The 21,138-nt window shown below is 36.1% G+C and overlaps 2 protein-coding genes across 2 annotated transcripts; one reads left to right on the forward strand and one right to left on the reverse strand.

The window, feature by feature from the left end:
- Positions 1–226: 226 nt before the first annotated feature.
- On the forward strand, positions 227–3,882 carry LOC143562479 (uncharacterized). Its single transcript, XM_077050264.1, has 3 exons — positions 227–624; positions 1,940–2,284; positions 3,241–3,882. The coding sequence occupies exons 1-3, from the start codon at positions 376–378 to the stop codon at positions 3,784–3,786; spliced, it is 1,140 nt and encodes a 379-aa protein (XP_076906379.1). The 5' UTR covers positions 227–375; the 3' UTR covers positions 3,787–3,882.
- LOC143562480 (uncharacterized) lies at positions 1,943–6,089 on the reverse strand. The gene is made up of 3 exons (XM_077050266.1): positions 6,061–6,089; positions 4,102–5,266; positions 1,943–2,278 (listed from the first exon to the last, which is right to left on the reverse strand). The coding sequence occupies exon 2, from the start codon at positions 5,263–5,265 to the stop codon at positions 4,126–4,128; it is 1,140 nt and encodes a 379-aa protein (XP_076906381.1). The 5' UTR covers position 5,266; positions 6,061–6,089; the 3' UTR covers positions 1,943–2,278; positions 4,102–4,125.
- Positions 6,090–21,138: the final 15,049 nt, after the last annotated feature.

The raw sequence follows: 21,138 nt of genomic DNA on the forward strand, positions 1-21,138 counted from the left end.
TGTATTCATGATTCATGATTTCACAAGACATTAAAAGTTAAATTGTGTCTTTACCAAAAGTTGAATACTTATAATAGCTCTAATTAATTGCTAATCTATTATTACAAGTTTCATTTATGAAAGTATTCATTACTTATCTATACAAAGATTATTTTGTATTATTATCAAAATATTTTTTAACTCAAATCAATCGCTTTATTTCATCAAAAGTACTACAAAATTTGATAAACCTTTTATAATTCCTCTTTTTATTTTGAGAGGAGCATGAGATGCACGTGCAAGGGAATGAAAAAGAAGTTGTGATGTGCATTTAAGTAGTTTATACATTGAGTCTCCTTTGAAACCAAGAGAGAGAGAGAGAGAGAGAGAGAGATCATGAGTAGTAGTAGCATTGGGAGGGTGAGGTTGGCAACACTATCAGAAGAGCCAATTGATGAAGATGGAGAGTACAAGCATCAAAGTATATGGTATACATCATCAAAGAAAGCACAAACATGGCTCAAAACCTACTTCTCTTTGCCCAACAAACACAAACCCAACAATTATCTCAATGTTCTTCTAAGTGTCTTGGGTTGCCCTCTCTTTCCAGTCTCCCAACTTCCCCCACAATCATCATTTTCTCAGGTAATGTAACAATCTTGTACCCCTTATTTTGTTTTAACCAAAATTGGTAACTTGTTTCAATCATTGTGTTGGATTTTGCATTAAATATCACCACTTTATTATTGGTGATAATAAGATACATCATAGTCTATAAATTGAACATGAATTTAAATAAAGCTCATGAAAATCATGTGCATAGAACAACTTATGTTTACAATTGTTAATATCACAATTGTGTGATAAAGTCATAATTTCACATCTATATGAATTATCATTAAGAATCTTGATCCTCTTTTTATGGAGATTAGTTTGTTTCACCTTCTATAGTCACACACACACACACACACACACACACATATATATATATATATATGTATGTATATTAATGTTTACTACCTATATAATCAGTTTTAACTAGAGAGTTAAAATCTTAACTTTTTTTTCTCATGTGTAGCAAAGTAGCATGATGTGTTAAAAGATGATTTATACTTGCAAGATAGAAACTAAAGTAGATATAAACATTATAAGAAATGATTATTGAGAATGTAAGGGAAAACAAAAAAGGTAACTTTATTGTAAGTAAGACTATATTCTTTTAAAATTGAACTTTTATCATCTTTAACTATAAGATTAGGACATTTAATAGAATTATCCAAAATAACGAGAAAAAATAAAGAGATTACATTTTAGAAGAGGATAACCTAAAAGAATTTGATTATAAAAATATATTATTTTTCTTTAAGAGTAAGTTTTAGGTGTGGGCTGAAAGTCTAGTGTTTACACATATAAAGGGTAAAAAATAAATAGATAAGCAAAACTGCAAGTATCAATAAATGCCATTATGGCCCCTACAGTTCTTTGTTTTTGGTCACCAGTCTATATCAATCTGTGTGCCTTCTTAAATGAACCAACATTTATATAAATTTTCTACCAAACTCTCCAGCAGCATTCAAATCCTCAGGGCTTTAGATAAAACAACAATCCAACTCAAAACAAATTAATCTGGTTTTGTCTTTGAGAACCAAACCTAACCATTTAATCATATTTCAATTCATTAATTTTGTATTAACTAAACCCGACATTGTTGTCCGACAAGGGTGTTGTTATATAACTAGTGTTTTCAAAACCCAACTGCCACTTTCGGGACAGAATGGTTTTGAAAAGGGTATGCACTCTGAGATGTTTTGGGCATGAAAGCGCGAGACAAGAACTTCACATTCGATGTAGTCCATTACTTTACATGCATGAAAATGTTTCAGTTTATCTACTACAACAAACTTGAAAAATTAAAAGAAATGTAACAAATTTAATCATCAAACTGAATTGTTTTTGCTAGGTTTCATCATCGTCTCAATACATAATACAACATTTCACGGCGGCCACGGGTTGCAGGAAACTAGAAGGAACAGTAAGAAACATGTATGTCACAGGAAAAGTAACCATGGCCATGGTGGATGAACTCAGCTCAAACGGATCAACGACCATTAGTAATATTCGAGTGTCACAGAAGGGTTGTTTTGTAATGTGGCAAATGGTACCAAACAAATGGTTAATTGAGCTTGTGGTCGGCGGCCATAAGGTGGTTGCTGGCAGTGATGGTAACGTTGCTTGGCGGCATACACCGTGGCTTGGGTCTCATGCTGCCAAAGGTGGTGTTCGCCCTCTCCGCCGTGCTCTACAGGCAAGAACATATTGAGCATGTTATTAACCATTCACAATTAACCTATTCAATGTATAATGAACAAATCTATAAACACGCATAATACACATTTACAAAACCTAATTGACATTGGCGGAATTCTGTAAGTTTTCTAATAACGGGTTCTCAAGGTTAAAAAAATAAAAATCTGGTAGCAATGAAAATCTTATAATTGACCAATCAACTTTTTCATTGATTTTTATGGCATTATTCCCATGTACTTCTTCTAGAATTAGATATTTAAAATGTGAAAGTAGAAAGTGGCAAACAGCTTTAGCAAGTGGCCCAGTTTGGTGGGTGTGGTATGTCATTTTCCAAATTTGTAAGTTATCTCAATATTCTTCAACTAACTTTTCTTTTCCAATGCCTTCTTACTGTCAAGAATCAAAATCACATGTCTAAGGATGGTCCACAGGCTTATAAAGTTTAACAGATTAAGTCCCTATGGATTCTCAATCATTTAAATTTAGTCACAGCTTGGCCCTATTGGTCAAGAGTCAAGACCGCTAAAACCTAGCACGCGCGCGCACACACACACACATAGACAAATGGATACTCAAATATGAAGCATTGGACATGTAATTATGAATAGATTAATATGCCTAATTGCATGTAACATATTACAGAGTGGCTTAAGAATAATTAATTAGCTTGTGACAATGAAGGTTAGTGAACTGTCTATTCGGGTACGGTTGGAGACGTATCCTTCATGAGTAGATGCAAAGTATTAGCCTGATAATGATGACAATGGTTGGTGCAATGTAACATAACAGACAAATTTTTTAAGTACATATTTCATTTTAGCCCCCTCTACTTTCGCATGACAACACTTTTAATTCATTGCCTATTAGCTTCAGTCAATAAGGTCCACATTTGCATCCAAGATATTTAACTAATCATTTGTAGTTGGTTAACTTTTGTTAATGTCTGTACTGTAGGGCTTAGATCCTCTGGCTGTAGCAAGTGTGTTTTCTGAAGCACAATACATGGGAGAAAAAAGAATCGGGGAAGTCGATTGCTTCGTGTTAAAAATATCAGCAGATGATGCTGACCTGGCGGAACGAAGCGACAGTACTGCAGAGATGATTAAACATGTAATGTTTGGATACTTTAGCCAAAAAAACGGCTTGTTAGTGAATTTAGAGGACTCTTATTTAACCAGGGTTCAAGCACCAGGTTCATTCCCTATGTACTGGGAAACATATATGGCTACAAAGATTGAAGACTATCGAACCATTGAGGGTGTGATGATTGCACATTCAGGCCAATCAGACGTGATAATCACGAGATTTGGAGATAATTTGAGGGCGGGTCCTGTTATTACAAGGATGGAAGAAAAGTGGACCATTGATGACCTGGCATTCAATGTCCCTGGATTATCTATGGATTGTTTTATTCCTCCAGAAGAATTACAAAAGGATTATACAGAAGATAATCAAGATTGGAGATCAACTTTAAATGGATTTTCTTCTTTATCATCATGATCAAAGTCATGCTTATAATATTAATAAAACTGTTTCCTATAATTTTGTAATCTGTGAATTGTGTGTATATTGTTTTAAGTTTCTTACTTTTTAGTTTCTGTTTGACTTTTCCACCTCTTTGACTTAGTATGATAGTATCAAGGTGGACACTATGCTGTTTCATGTATTTGAGTAATAACTGAAAAGTGGCATGAATCTTTGATTGTTTCCAGAAAATTATTATTTTGCATTGATGTTAGTGAAATAAAATTAAATAACATGCTATCATTCTAGCTGAAAAGATGACAAACAAATATAAAATATGAGTATACTTACTTGAATAATTATGGAAAGCAAAGTTCAAAACTCAAAAGATCGGTTTTTGTAGTCGAGAGTCCAATCAGAGTCCCGGGATGCAATTAGTCCATCACCATCCGTGCATATAGACTCAGCACAAGTGTTAACTCGAACAGGTGACGATTCTTCGACTTTTTCATCAATTCTTACTTCATTATCAAGTAACTTATAAGACTTCAACACTTCATCAGCATCATTTTCTTCATCTGACAACAATCTACAGCAGTCCAAATCTTCCTTATCGCAAATACTATTTATAAGCCCATCTTGCCAAGATACTCGCATATCTGACACTGACACGTTGTCAGAAGTTGAGTTGGAGATCCATGACTCGTGAATATTAGAACTTTCTTTAACACGGTTTAAGGTTGTAAGATCAGAAGGTGAGAGTGAATCTGTCAACTCAAAACTTAATCTTGGTGGGTCCCATGGTGATGAGTTGTCAAAAGGAGACAGGCTTTCATGTTGAGAAACATCTGCCACCATATCAAGTTCAGATTTAAACTGATATTTCGGCAGCCTTTCTAAACTTGAATCTGAGTTTGGAGTTTGCATAATATTCTTACTGCCTAACGAGTCTGCGGATAATGGAGAGCATTCATTGAAATCAAATGACAACAGTCTCTCTTCTAGTGAAACAACAGGTTCATGATTCACATCCTCATCTACGTTAGATGGTGATAAACGCCAACTAATGGAAGCTTCAACAGGAGGAAAGGGGACCAAAGATGGTCTAGATTTTGTAATCCTTTCTTGTCCGGTTTTACCAACCGAAAGAAGTCCCCTAGCTTTGCATTTTCTTTTATCAGTGACACCAGAAATCATGTGTCCAGCACCATAACAAGTAGAAGGTGCAGCTCCTGAGACTAACACAGAATGACACAAATTGGATTGAATTTCTGGAGACACAGATGGCTCGGCTGGAGGGGTCTTTGTGGTAGTTGTGTTTGAGCTTTGTTCATTAGATTTGGCAGAATTCATACAGTTTAAAACGGTCCCACATGGAATCTTGGTAATAGGAGTATGATCTTCAACATCATTTTTGTTATTGTTGATAAAACCAGGAAAGACGATGAGGTCATCTTGTGAACGGTTCACACTCTTATTATTTAAAGTTTCTGATCCAGATGCTGGCTGTGCCATCCTGAAAAGTCAAAGAACAAATCTTTATCACTATCAGATCATAATAAAATAGCCACATATGTGTCATCAATCTATGTAAACATAATCACATGGCATGATTTTAATGACCAAGTATGCCGCTATTGTCAACATGCCAGATGCAAATCAGATCATACATTCATACTCACTACCTGCTTTTAGCAAAACAAAGAGCATGAGCACAAAATGCAATACAGTAAAACAAAACTGATTATTTTTTGCTGATCAGTAATATTAGATGGTAGTCGGTCAAACTCAGTCAAAAATCGGTCAAATCAGTCAAAATCCGGCCCAAATCATCAAAAATCAGACCTTTTTATATTATTTTTTTATATTTAGACATTGTTTTTCTCATTGATTTGTTATGTTTACGTTTAATTTTTTATCTTCGAAGTATTTAAGTGAACACTTATATGTAATTATTCAAAATTTTGGATTAATCACTATTCAGTGTTACATCATGTCTTGTAGCCAGTGTTTCAAATATAAAAAAATGAAAGACATTGTTGAGCTAGAGGGTGTGAAACACATGTGCACTAGTCAGCATTGTTTTTTATTTAGCTTATGAATATATAATTAGTAGATCAGATATCATTCAATGCAAATTAGCAGAGATTTTTGAGCATAACATGAAATTAAAAATAGCTTCAATGCACATTCAGTTCATTTTGTCCTAATAATTACTCAAAACATGGAAATGAGAGAAATGTAAGTGCAGTAAAGGAGTTGGATTAACAAACATAACACTGTAGAGATGCAAATCAAATCGGCAGTTACCTGACTGAAATAAGTTAGGGTTTGAGCAGGCGACGGATTTAGGGGGGGAAATGCTTGGTCAACTGTTTCAAATCTCCCATTCACCACTTTGAATCTCGTGAGTAATAATTAAAAAAGGTCATTGCTAAAAAAATTCAAATTTGTATTCCCTTCTTTTTTTTATAGGCAATTTGCCTCCCTAGTTTATATCGTCGCTGGATGGAATAGCCACTGAAAAAGAATTTGCCAACTTTGCGCCACTATGTTTCTCCGGCGGGTTCTTCTGACTCCTGCCTTGGTATTTTAGTAATAATACCAACATATTAAAGGTATTATAGTAATCTTTTTTTAATAAATAATAAATATAAGAGAAATCTGCATTTTGTCTCCCTGGAAAATAACGTCGCGAGATGGAATAACCACTGAAAAAGATTTTGCGAACTTTGACTCCCTGTGTTATTCCGGCGGGTTCTTCTAACTCCCACCGTCAGTTGACCGTTAGTTGACCGTAGGTATTTTAGTAATAATACCAACATATTAAGGGTACTTTAGTAATCTTCTAATAAATAATAAATATAGTAATAATAATAATAATATAATATAATAAATAGAAATAATAATAACATCATCTTCATAACATCATCAGCAGCTTCATCATCTTCATAACATCATCAACTTCATCATCTCATCTTCATCATCAACAACTTCAAATCCTCAAACCCACCACCAAGTAATCTCTCTCAATATCATCATCTTCATCATCAATTTCATAACAAGTAATCAAAGCCTCAAACCCTAGATTTCATCACTCAAATCCTCAAACCCTAAATTTTTCCGGTCACGGCAGCCACCGCAACGGCACCCACGTTTGTGTCTTCATCGACCTTCTGCAACGCCACCACCACGACATCCATGGAAGCCACCACCTCCGTCACACCTCCACCCCGTCGCAAGCCCACCCCCGTCGCACCCGTTTCTCCTGTCGCTGGTGGTAAAAGATTCCGCCGGAGTGATTGCAAATAGTACTTTGATTCCGAGAGAAGAATATTGATTCATATCTTAATTTTTTTGTTTTTCTATTTCAAAAAATTTATTAATAATTATTAATTCTTGTGTCATATTTGTTGTTATTGGATTTTTGGATGAATATTGATATTTAGTTCTTAATTGTTTTGTAAATATGGAGATGATAATGAACTTGAGATGTTGAAGATATGGTGATGATGATGATAAAATCTGGAGATGATGATGATGATGAACTTGGATTTTTGGATTAATAAAATCTGGAGATAATGATGATGATAAACCTTTGATGAAGTTATAATGTGGTAATATATATTTATATTATATAGTTATAACAAACATTAGTTTAGTTCAAATGGTTTGTTTTGTTTGTTGTTAACCGAGACGTCGCCGGTTCGAACCCCACCCTCTACACGATTTGGATTATTAGTTTTAGAATTAATTAAAGGCTCAGGGGTAAAATAGTCATTTCAACCTTTTTTGGTCAGTCAACGACGGGTCAACTGAAGGCAGGAGTCAGAAGAACCCGCCGGAGTAACACAGGGAGTCAAAGTTCGCAAATTCTTTTTCAGTGGTTATTCCATCTCGCGACGTTATTTTCCAGGGAGACAAAAAGCAGATTTCTCTAAATATAATAATAATAGTAGTAGTAATAATAATAATAACAACAACAACAATAATAATAACAACAACAACAACAACAACAACAACAATAATAATAATAATAATAATAATAAAATCCTCGTAACATCATCTTCAAACCCACCAGCAGACCTTAAATCATTCATCTTAATCAGCATCTCATCTTCATCTTCATCATTATCTTCATCTCATCTTCAAACCCACCACCAAGTAATCTCTCTTAATCTCATCATCAGTTTCATAACAATTAATCAAATCCTCAAACCTTAGATTTCATCACTCAAACCCTCAAATCTCTCAAATCCCACTACCAATCGCTTCAATAATTCAACCACTGCACCCATAAATCATTCCGATCAAAACCCCTAACCTTCGGCACCACGCCACCGCCACGGCAGCCACCGTCGCCATGAATTCCGGCCACCGCGGCGCCAAAATCATTCGGATCTCCGTCTTCGTCATCGTCTTTACATACATTGTGGAGTCTTTATGGGTTGTTTGTGGTGGGTTATTGTTATTGTTATGCTTTGTTGGTATATGTTTGGTTTTGTTGGGTTTTGGGCCGGCCGGCGAGTCGCCGGAGAGAAAATCATGTCTTCGTTTTTTTTGGGTCTTCGTCTTCGTCGCTTGGGGTTTTGTCATGGTGAGGGTTGAATTGAAGATTGGTGGGATTAATTTGATGGATCATGAACGGTGAAGGATTTGGTCGGTCGTCTACACCAAGAACACACACTAGGTTAGATGATGAAGATGAAGATATAAGGGTAAATGGGTCATTTCACAATTTTTAGCAGGTCAAAGGAAGGTCAACTGACGGTGGGAGTCAAAAAAACCCGCCCGAGAAATCCAGTGGTCCATTATGCGCAAATTCTTTTTCTGTGGCTATTCCATCTAGCAACGATATAAACCAGGGAGGCAAATTGCAGATTTCTCTTTTTTATAAGATTTATTGAACACGGCATTGGACCTTCAAACATCCGTTTTCATCTATACAACTTGTATAGGCCTATATGACTTGTATAAGCCCTTGGTCGTGTCACTTTGTGTCGGAATGTGGAAGTTTTTGTTTCTGATGCCTCGTATAACTCTATATGGACTATATATGCTTATATGGACCATATGAAGACATTTTTTTATTAATAAACGGTTGTAAATAAAAAAACACAAAATTTAATAGATAATGTCCAAAATGGATATTAACTAAAAACACATGACTTGAAATTATATGAGCGTTTATGGGTACTGACCTTCTAAAAGTCGTCATGCTATCCGTTCGGGTAGCCGATTTTCTTCTCATTTTAATTTAGCTTTTGAAATACAGGCGTATATAAATATAGTCGTTTGGCGATGTACGGGTTGTCTAAAAAACAAGTTATTGGTGACAAAATATTTAATGTCTTTTATGCTTGTTAAATTCAGTTAGTTAATGAAATGTTATTATTAATCTTTAAATAGTTTATTGGCTTATCCAAGATGTTTGAACAAAAAAATATTAAAAGATATAGTTGCTTTAAAAAATTTACAATAGTCTATACTTTATACACAATAATCAATCAATGATTAAGCAAACAACAAATATTTGACCAAAATATACGTACACAAAATTCTTAGTAATGCTTATCAAAATACAATGAAAATAAAATACCAACTACTGTGGCGTGGCCCTCGCACCATACCGGTGATAAACCGGGTATATATGGAACCCCTGTGGCGGTAGACCCTGCACATATTTGCTCTCAACCCTGTTGGTTGTAATATTCTCGCTCAAAGTGAGAACTTAATTAGACCATGTAGACACAAACATCTCTTGGTATTTAGTAAGCTAGTTTGTGTTCACATATTCAAATACAACTAAATATGTAAAATAAACAATAAACATGAGTAAATGCATAGATATACTATTTGACATACATAAAACAATAAATTTGAGATAAAGCCACACTTAGATTTATGTTTTCCTGTTAGACTGTCACGAAGTCACTTGTTCTTTGTACTCATATGCAACAGACATGGGAGAAAAAAATAGTGAGATCTATAGCCTATAGGTATTCAGAATATTCTTAATTATTACCCCGGACGAAACTTTGCTTGCAATGTTATTTAAGGTTTTGGGATATGTGCCATTTGCGTAGCAACTTGGCAACATTCGGAAATACAGCGTTACAAGCATGCGTAATGTCACACCCCGACCAAAGGCGGCGGAACATGCCGGGGTGCAACGATTGCTCATAAGCGCATGACACTATTTAAAGCGACAATATTTAACAAACTCATTTCATTTCACATCATCGAAAATGTCACATAACCAAATATTCATAACTCAAATACAACAAAATATAACAAAATATAGCAAATCAAATATTGTTCAGTTTTGCTAATATCCTAACGGTATTTGTGACGTTTTCTTCACCGAACTTCATAATCAACCTAGATGCAAACCTGTAACATTTCATAAAATAAAGTTTATCAACACAAAGGTTGGTGAGCAATTCATAAGTTTGAACAATAGATATATAGTATGAAAAGCCACAAAACTAGTATACAAAACCATAAATAATAGCTATAAACTTGGATAAATAGTTATCGCTAACAAGTTAGCGACACCCAACTATAAGGGGTTGCCAAATAGTTTAGGATTTTATAGTTATCGTTAACTGCATTACGTTAACGACACCTTGCCATGAGAGGTTGCCAAATGGTCTAGGATTTATAGTTCCACCATCCAAAAGATATAAACACATAGTCAAATAAGCATAGAACACCAAATCGAGCAATTATTCAAGTAAGGTATACAACAACGTTTGTGGTTTAAGACCCAAGTATAAAACATTAAGTTTAGATAAGTTGAAATGTCACCCCCAAAATAAAAGATAGAAAACGGGGTATGAAGCTACTCACATTCAAGTAATAAACTTGAAAGATTGATTATTTGGAGGTTTGCCGGAACGACGAGTTTAACGTATGAAGCCTAAATAAAAGAAAGTCTTGGATTTAGAAAGGTTGTCTTGAAGATCTTTAAATAAAATAATTGCTGCAAAAACTAATCAATTAAAGTTCAAGGTTTAAAATATAACAATTTAAGAATTTATAATAATAACCCTTTTAAAAAATGTAAGTTTGCTCAAAACCGGGTTAAAGTATCTAACCTTAATATTTACTTAACCAATGTTAAGTAATAAGGTGGGGAAAATGCTAAAATGCAAGTTCCATTAGGCTAAAGATACTAAAACGGGTTTTTAACGAGTGTTCGGGTTGTCGGTTCGGGTCTTGACAAATGGTCAAACCCAAAGTCAACTTTCCAAAATATTAATTGTTATGAGATAACTCATTAAAACATACTAACACTTAACCAAGTATGTAGATCTATTGTTTAGAACTAACAACGCACGTTAAGCGAGTGTTCGGTTTTGTCGGTCCAAGCTATGTTATGAGATTAAGTTGGATCCAACTATTCCAAGTACTTAAGAAAATAATTAAAATCAGTTTGTAAACTATTTTTTTAAAGAAATATACAAGTCTTGATAACTAAAAACACACTTGTGTGTCTTAAGCGAGTAAAAGTCGGTATAGTTCGGTCTCCATCTCACAAATAGTTCATAGATGGTTTCTACATGCCCAAATATCATAGAACTTGTATATTGGTTTATAAATGAAGAAAACTTAAATTTTACAACAAAAAAAGTTAACTACAAGTCTTTTAAGCAAAAGTTTCGGTTTAGTTCGGTTTCCATCTCCCAACGAGTTCATAGATGGATTCCATATGCTTAATATCAAAGAACTTGTAAAAATGATTTTTGAAACTCAAATCTAGCAATAAACATGTTTAAACAACTATTTTAACAAAACTAGTAAACAAAAGTTCGGTTTCCGGTTTGGACTAGTTTCGGTTAAACCGAGGTTAGTCTTATACAAACCCACACCATGGAACTTGTAAATAAGATGAACAAACTAAAGGGTTAGAAGTTAGTCATAAGTGATATGTATAATAAGTTACGTGTGTGTAAATATATATCAAGAACACGAAGTCCTCCATGAAGCCTTGCCTTATGACATTCGAAACTTAACCAACCAAAGTCGGTGAAGTAACAAATAAAGGAAACAAGGGGTGTGTATTATTATATGTTGTACCACCATATTCAAAAGTTAGTAATGTTAGATGAACAAGTTAGAAAGAAAGACTATAGTTAGTTTGACTTGAGAAGTCAAAACTTCAAGAATACATAAGAAATAACAACCTTGAATCTATGGAGTTTGAGAGAGTTTTTGGAGATGTAGCAAGAGTAAAATAAAGAAGATGGGTGTGTATATATAGGGAAGGAGTGAAGGGTTGGGTATAAAGATTCTTTTATGGTTTGCATAAAAATGGGTATGTTTAAATGGTCAAACAATGCATAATATAAAAAAAATATATTTTAAATGACAAGATCCAATATTTTATATATTTGAAATGTTCGGTTTACAAACGGGTCGGGTTTACATAACAAAAGTGACCCGAAATTGACGAATGTCACAGTATTCCCTACTTTAGGAAATTTCGTCCCGAAATTAAGATGAAGACGACGATGCAAACAAATGTGGATACTTCTCTTTCATTGTGTCTTCTCGTTCCCAAGTAAACTCCGCGCCACGCCGTGATTCCCAACGGACTTTTACTAACCGAATACGACTACGCTTGGTTTTCTTCTCGTTGCGATCCAAAATCTCAACGGGTTGTTCAACCATAATCATAAACTCATCAACATGAACTTCATCGAGGGGTATATGAAGATTACCCTCGGCTAGACACTTTTTGAGATTCGAAACATGAAATGTCGGATGAACACCGGCAAGTTCTTGCGGTAGTTCAAGTCAATACGCTACTTTCCCAACACGCTCAAGAATTTTAAAAGGACCAACGAAACGAGGAGCTAGTTTACCCTTCTTTCCAAAACGGACTACCCCCTTCCAAGGAGATACTTTTAGAAGGACAAGATCGTCAACATTAAATCGAGCAACCCCCCCCCCCCCCGATTTCGTTCCAACAAATCGGGGAACGACATTTACGACCGTAAAGAGCTTGAAAAGGAGCCACATCAATGCTAGAGTGGTAGCTATTGTTGTAGGAGAATTCGATGAACGGAAGATGAGAATCCCAATTCCCACCGAAATCAAGAACACATGCTCGTAGCATATCCTCGAGTGTTTGGATTGTACGTTCGGATTGACCGTCCGTTTGAGGATGATAAGCGGTGCTAAGATCGAGACGTGTTCCCAAAGCTTCTTGAAGTGAACGCCAAAAATGAGAGGTAAAACGGGCATCGCGGTCAGAGATGATAGACAATGGCAAATCGTGTCGGCACACGATTTCCCGAACATAGATTTGAGCAAGCTGCTCGACAGAATACTTCTCGCGGATCGGAATGAAATGAGCAGATTTGGTTAATCGATCGATGATCACCCAAATGCTATCGTTGCTTTTTTGGGTTTTGGGTAATTTGGTGATAAAGTCCATAGCAATGTCTTCCCATTTCCAAACGGGAATCGGTGGTTGCTCGAGTAGACCAAAAGGTCTTTGATGTTCGGCTTTGACTTTCGAGCAAGTAAGGCATTTAGATACAAACAACGCTACGTCCTTTTTCATACCCGGCCACCAAAAGGTAGCACGAAGATCGAAGTACATCTTATCAGCACCGGGATGAACGGAATAGTGCGAATTATGAGCTTCGTCGAGAATACAAGTACGAAGGTCATCGCGATCGGGAACCCGCAAACGATTAAGAAAATACAAAAGACCATCGGGTTTGGTTTCGAGTTGAAGTTCGGCTCCACATGACATTTCGTCATACATGTTACCTTCTTCAACTGAGGTGCGTTGAGCTTGAAAGATACGAATTTGAAGATCGGTTTGAACAATGACGCTTAGAAGCAGAACGGATTTAATATTAACCTTTCGACTTAGGGCGTCGGCGACAACATTTGCTTTACCGGGGTGGTAGCGAATTTCGCAGTCGTAATCACTAAGTAATTCGGCCCATCGTCGTTGTCTCATGTTGAGAACTTTTTGGTCAAAAATGTGTTGAAGGCTTTTATGATCGGTAAAAACCACACATTTTGTTCCATAAAGGTAATGTCTCCATATTTTGAGAGCGAAAACGACGGCACCAAGTTCGAGATCGTGAGTCGTATAGTTCTTCTCGTTGACCTTAAGTTGCCTTGATGCGTATGCGATGACTTGACCTCGTTGCATGAGAACACAACCAAGTCCTTGATGGGATGCATCACAAAATACAACAAAATCGTCGTTTCCATCGGGAAGAGTTAGAATAGGAGCATTGCAAAGCATGTCCTTGAGAGTACAAAAGGCTTCCTCTTGCTTCGAACCCCAATCGAAGGGTTGTCCCTTATGGGTGAGAGAGGTAAGAGGCAAAGAGATCTTGGAAAAATTCCGAATGAAACGCCGATAATATCCAGCCAAACCGAGGAAGGATCGAATTTCCGTGGGAGTCGTTGGAGTTTTCCAATCATTAACAGCCTCAATTTTAGCTGGATCAACATGAATACCTTTGTCGTTTACGATATGTCCCAAAAATTGAACTTCCTCGAGCCAAAATTCACATTTGGAGAATTTGGCATAGAGTTGTTCGTTTCTAAGGAGTTCGAGAATGGAACGCAAATGATGTTCATGTTCGGCTTTGGATTTAGAGAAGATAAGGATGTCATCAATAAAGACAATAACGAATTTATCAAGGAATGGTTTACAAACGCGGTTCATGAGGTCCATAAACACCGCGGGTGCATTTGTTAACCCGAAGGGCATAACCAAAAATTCGAAATGTCCATATCGAGCACGGAAAGAGGTTTTTGGAATGTCTTCTTCGCGAACACGCAATTGATGATAACCCAATCGAAGATTAATTTTGGAGAAACAAGTTGCGCCTTGAAGTTGGTCGAATAAGTCGTCGATACGTGGCAATGGATAACGATTTTTAATAGTAAGTTTGTTGAGTTCTCGATAATCGATGCACATATGAAACGAACCATCCTTCTTTTTCACGAAGAGAACAGGAGCGCCCCAAGGAGAAGAGCTTGGACGAATGAAGCCTTTATCGGAAAGTTCTTCGAGTTGGTTTGATAGTTCTTGCATTTCCGACGGGGCTAGACGATAAGGAGCCTTGGCCACGGGCATCGCTCCGGGCACAAGATCGATTTGGAATTCAATCGGACGAATGGGAGGAAGACCGGTAACATCATCGGGAAAGACATCAAGGAAATCACGAACAATAGGAATATCTTGGATCTTCCTTTCCTTTTTGTCTTTTGTCACCGAGAGAGCTAAAAACGGAACGTACTTTTGGCGTAAGTACTTTTGCGATTGAGCACACGACATGAGATTTAGCCTTTGAGACGTTGTGTTTCCAAAGACCTTAAGAACCTTTCCGTTGACAAGCGGAATGCGAATGAATTTATCAAAACAAACGATTTCGGCACGGTGCAAAGACAACCAATCCATGCCTACTATGACATCGAAGCTACCCATTTGCATCAGGATGAGATCGATGGAGAATTTATGCTTAGAAATAATAAGAGAGCAATCGCGGACGACGAAATTGATGGTAATAGAATTTCCATTGGCGACTTCAACAGAGAACGGTCGGGAAAGCTTAGTTCGAGGCATCGCAAGTTTCGACTCAAATTTCAAAGAAATAAAACTTCTATCGGCACCGGTATCAAATAAAATAGAAGCTAAATGATAGTTCATCAAAAAACATACCGTTCACAACATCGTTTGCCACTTGAGCTTGATTTGCATTCATCATAAACGCCCGCCCTTGATTACCATGGTTGACTTGATGTGCTTGTTGTGGAGGTGGAGGTGGTGCTTGGATTGTTTGGATGGGTTGGATGAGTGGTGCATTGAGTTGGGGAATTTGGGGTTGGTAAGTTTGAACTTGGTAAGCTTGTGTTTGGTAGTATGGTATGGTTACGGTTTGAGCTTGGTTGACAAAAGCTAAACGTGGGCAATTTTGGCGGAAATGGTTGGGATCACCACAATTAAAGCAAGCTCGGGGTTGTTAGGGTTGGTTTGATGGGTATGGTGCATAGCGGTTTTGGGCATTTTGGGGAAAGTTTCTTGGTTGGGTTGGTGGGTTAGGTTGGTTGGGTTGGTTTCGTTGGGTGGATCGGCATGTGTTGGAGAAGTGACCAAATCGGTTACAAATTGTACAATGGCGACACGGTGAGTTCGTTGGGTGGTGAAGTTGGCAAGTGTTACATAGTGGGGAGTTACCAATATAAGGTTTTCGGTTTTGGGGAAAAGTTTGGGCTTGTTGTGGTGGTTGAGGTTGGGTGATGGCAAAGTTTCGGTAATTAGTCTTGGGTTTCTTGTTGTTGTTGTTGTTGTGTCGGGAGGAGTTGGAGTAGTTTATAGCTTGTGGTGCGGGTTCAATCTTGGCTTGGGGAGCGGGCTCGGTTTTGGCTTTCTCGATTGTTTTCTTGAGGGTTAGGGTACCCTCCTTCACGTGATTTTCCGATAGCCAACCGGCTAACGTGATGGCTTCCTCAAGGTTCGCGGGTTTGCTACTCATGACTGAGTCCCGGATTTTCATCGGTAAACCCCCAATATATTTGTCAATTTCACGTTCGGTTGGGGTGACCAAGTGAGGTACAAGAACGCTTAGCTCGTGGAAACGGAGCGAGTAAGCGGCGTTATCACCACCTTCTTGTTTTAGGTCCCAAAATTCTACCTCAAGATTTTGGAGCTCGTGTTTAGGACAGAATTTCTTCTTCATCAGCACCTTGAGCTCGGCCCATGGAAGAGCCATGGCCACATCCGTACCTTGGAGGTGCATGACACTACCCCACCATGTTAGGGCGGTTCCCCTAAACATGCTTGAAGCGAAGTTTGTCTTTTTCGCTTCGGGGCATTCGCTGTGTAAAAACACATTCTCCACAGATTCGAACCACTGCAACAACGTAGTTGCACAGTTGGTTCCATAGAATTCGGACGGGTTGGCACTAGTAAATTGTTTAAGCAGGTAGGATGCGGGTTTGGGCTCAATAGGTGCAACAACGGGTGCGGGTTGGTTTGCTTGTATTTGGGTTATTAGTTCGGGAATCACAGCGGCCATTTGCTTGGCGATGATGACGGCCATACGTCGAGTGGAGTTCTTGCGCGGTTGGCGTCTTAGCGGAGGCATGCTAAAATTTATAAAGAAAATGGGATAAGTTTTTGGGTAAAAAGGAAATGAATATAAAAGTGTATAAAATAAAATAAGATCTCGATTTTTGATTTGTGAATCCTAGAGTTAGTATGGAGAAGATGTTAGTGTTAGATAAAATATAAAACTTTGTTTATAAATAACAAAACCGAAAACAATAGTAAATGGTTTTTTTTTTTAGAATTTAAAGCTTAAAAATTTGAGATTTTGAGATTTATAGAGTTGGAAAAATCGTGCATGAAACACCATGACTTTATATTCTAACACTAAAAAGTTTTATAAAACAACATATTGGAGTCTAAACATGTGTACGAACCACCGAAACTTTTTCATGTTTTCGACTCAAATAACGATAATAACAAAATAAATCGAGATACAACGTCATGTCAAAACACTAGTCCACGAAATCACCGTAGTTCTATTGTTTTAACACCGAAAATTAGGATGGCGACCGGAACGCTCGCATTCGACTACTTAAAGCATTGACATTTATAACACGATTTATGGCCTAGAAAACAAGCATTATAACTCAACCATCCCAGGTAAGTAAATCACCTTCGATTATTGGAATCTTTTTGTCAAATGGTCATTTTATAATTTCTCGTTTCCTATGATGGCTACAAACCCGAAATAAACGCAACCTTTAAGGGATTTGAAACAACGGGATCCAAGTTAATCTTGTAATCCATAAAACACAATGAAAATCTACTTTTTGCGTTTTAAGGTAAGGATACCTTGGAAATACTATGAAAGTGTGTGTATGTGATCATTTAGGATATTGGTGAATTTTAAACAAGTTAATAAATAAACATGCGATATGAACAATTAGATAGAGTAAACACGTAAGAACACACGTATATGACCCTAAGCATAACAATTCTAGGTCGTTACGTCTAACCACCTATCTTAATTGTCATGGCTCTGATATCAATCTGTCACACCCCGACCAAAGGCGGCGGAACATGCCGGGGTGCAACGATTGCTCATAAGCGCATGACACTATTTAAAGCGACAATATTTAACAAACTCATTTCATTTCACATCATCGAAAATGTCACATAACCAAATATTCATAACTCAAATACAACAAAATATAACAAAATATAGCAAATCAAATATTGTTCAGTTTTGCTAATATCCTAACGGTATTTGTGACGTTTTCTTCACCGAACTTCATAATCAACCTAGATGCAAACCTGTAACATTTCATAAAATAAAGTTTATCAACACAAAGGTTGGTGAGCAATTCATAAGTTTGAACAATAGATATATAGTATGAAAAGCCACAAAACTAGTATACAAAACCATAAATAATAGCTATAAACTTGGATAAATAGTTATCGCTAACAAGTTAGCGACACCCAACTATAAGGGGTTGCCAAATAGTTTAGGATTTTATAGTTATCGTTAACTGCATTACGTTAACGACACCTTGCCATGAGGGGTTGCCAAATGGTCTAGGATTTATAGTTCCACCATCCAAAAGCGATAAACACATAGTCAAATAAGCATAGAACACCAAATCGAGCAATTATTCAAGTAAGGTATACAACAACGTTTGTGGTTTAAGACCCAAGTATAAAACATTTAGTTTAGATAAGTTGAAATGTCACCCCCAAAATAAAAGATAGAAAACGGGGTATGAAGCTACTCACATTCAAGTAATAAACTTGAAAGATTGATTATTTGGAGGTTTGCCGGAACGACGAGTTTAACGTATGAAGCCTAAATAAAAGAAAGTCTTGGATTTAGAAAGGTTGTCTTGAAGATCTTTAAATAAAATAATTGCTGCAAAAACTAATCAATTAAAGTTCAAGGTTTAAAATATAACAATTTAAGAATTTATAATAATAACCCTTTTAAAAAATGTAAGTTTGCTCAAAACCGGGTTAAAGTATCTAACCTTAATATTTACTTAACCAATGTTAAGTAATAAGGTGGGGAAAATGCTAAAATGCAAGTTCCATTAGGCTAAAGATACTAAAACGGGTTTTTAACGAGTGTTCGGGTTGTCGGTTCGGGTCTTGACAAATGGTCAAACCCAAAGTCAACTTTCCAAAATATTAATTGTTATGAGATAACTCATTAAAACATACTAACACTTAACCAAGTATGTAGATCTATTGTTTAGAACTAACAACGCACGTTAAGCGAGTGTTCGGTTTTGTCGGTCCAAGCTATGTTATGAGATTAAGTTGGATCCAACTATTCCAAGTACTTAAGAAAATAATTAAAATCAGTTTGTAAACTATTTTTTTAAAGAAATATACAAGTCTTGATAACTAAAAACACACTTGTGTGTCTTAAGCGAGTAAAAGTCGGTATAGTTCGGTCTCCATCTCACAAATAGTTCATAGATGGTTTCTACATGCCCAAATATCATAGAACTTGTATATTGGTTTATAAATGAAGAAAACTTAAATTTTACAACAAAAAAAGTTAACTACAAGTCTTTTAAGCAAAAGTTTCGGTTTAGTTCGGTTTCCATCTCCCAACGAGTTCATAGATGGATTCCATATGCTTAATATCAAAGAACTTGTAAAAATGATTTTTGAAACTCAAATCTAGCAATAAACATGTTTAAACAACTATTTTAACAAAACTAGTAAACAAAAGTTCGGTTTCCGATTTGGACTAGTTTCGGTTAAACCGAGGTTAGTCTTATACAAACCCACACCATGGAACTTGTAAATAAGATGAACAAACTAAAGGGTTAGAAGTTAGTCATAAGTGATATGTATAATAAGTTATGTGTGTGTAAATATATATCAAGAACACGAAGTCCTCCATGAGGCCTTGCCTTATGACATTCGAAACTTAGCCAACCAAAGTCGGTGAAGTAACAAATAAAAGAAACAAGGGGTGTGTATTATATATATGTTGTACCACCATATTCAAGAGTTAGTAATGTTAGATGAACAAGTTAGAATGAAAGACTATAGTTAGTTTGACTTGAGAAGTCAAAACTTCAAGAATACATAAGAAATAACAACCTTGAATCTATGGAGTTTGAGAGAGTTTTTGGAGATGTAGCAAGAGTAAAATAAAGAAGATGGGTGTGTATATATAGGGAAGGAGTGAAGGGTTGGGTATAAAGATTCTTTTATGGTTTGCATAAAAATGGGTATGTTTAAATGGTCAAACAATGCATAATATAAAAAAAAATATATTTTATATATTTTAAATGACAAGATCCAATATTTTATATATTTGAAATGTTCGGGTTACAAACGGGTCGGGTTTACATAACAAAAGTGACCCGAAATTGTCGAATGTCACACGTAACTCAACAGTTTTTACCATCAGTAACTCCACAATTTTCATCAAAGTTACTTTCTCGATAATAATCATCAAAGATAGTCGTAAAATACTCCATTCGTTTAAAACTTATAGTAATACTACATTAATCTAAATAATAAGAGAACCGAAAACAAGAGAGAACAAAAATGATAAAAATTAACTTATGCACCTATGTATATTATTTTAAGTAAAATCTTAAATCCCAATATTACATTAAGTCAAACAACTTTCGGTAGAATAATAATAAATCATCAAATAAATATAACTTTTTAAGCTTAAGTCCCGATATCACATTTAGTCAAACTACTTTCAGCATAATATTCGCATAAAATTTTCATATTTTAAGATTAGAAATCTGAAAAGTTTGCCTATACGGGTCATATAGCCCTCATCATGCTACGCGTAACAGTCGGTCAAAGTACATTCTGACGTGTTATGCAAGAAGATTCTATATGGTCGTATAGATGCTATACAATTCGTATAGGTTTTATGTTATGTCAAGCTTTATACGAGCTATCGAAGCCCTATACGACTTGTATATGGCTATATGGGTCGTATAGACGGCAACAAGCTTTTTTTATTCATTTGTACACTTGTCATTCACGCATGACATGTATAACTTATACATACCTATATAAACCGTATAGACCTGTATAAACACCATATGGGTGGTGTATGAATACCAACATACTTTGAATTTTGAAGGGCTAAGGTAGTGCGATGGTACAGGAATGCGACGATGGCGGAGACCGTGCCGGCAATGGTGGTGCGACGGTAACCGCCACCCATCTTTTCTTATGAATTTGATTTCTATGTAATTTATAAGTTAGGTTATTGCTGTATTGAATTGTATCTCGTATGCTTATTGGTGGTGGTTAGCTTTGTTTGGCTGGCTTGTTAGTAGTTCTTATAATTAATAATGCTGTTCAATTTTGTT

The sequence above is a fragment of the Bidens hawaiensis genome, unplaced genomic scaffold, assembly GCF_021521415.1.
Source record: "Bidens hawaiensis isolate Kalapana, Puna unplaced genomic scaffold, B.hawaiensis_p1.1 tig00021024_1, whole genome shotgun sequence".
NCBI classification, from domain to species: Eukaryota; Viridiplantae; Streptophyta; class Magnoliopsida; order Asterales; family Asteraceae; genus Bidens; species Bidens hawaiensis.

What these genes read in the sequence shown, in the direction of transcription:
- LOC143562480 (XM_077050266.1), bottom strand. Translation starts at nt 5,265, where the DNA reads ATGGCACAGCCAGCATCTGGATCAGAAACTTTAAATAATAAGAGTGTG.
- LOC143562479 (XM_077050264.1), top strand. Translation starts at nt 376, where the DNA reads ATGAGTAGTAGTAGCATTGGGAGGGTGAGGTTGGCAACACTATCAGAA. An exon ending in CACAATCATCATTTTCTCAG is followed by an intron (nt 625 to 1,939) that starts GTAATGTAACAA and finishes TGTTTTTGCTAG; the next exon opens with GTTTCATCATCGTCTCAATA. An exon ending in CTCTCCGCCGTGCTCTACAG is followed by an intron (nt 2,285 to 3,240) that starts GCAAGAACATAT and finishes TCTGTACTGTAG; the next exon opens with GGCTTAGATCCTCTGGCTGT.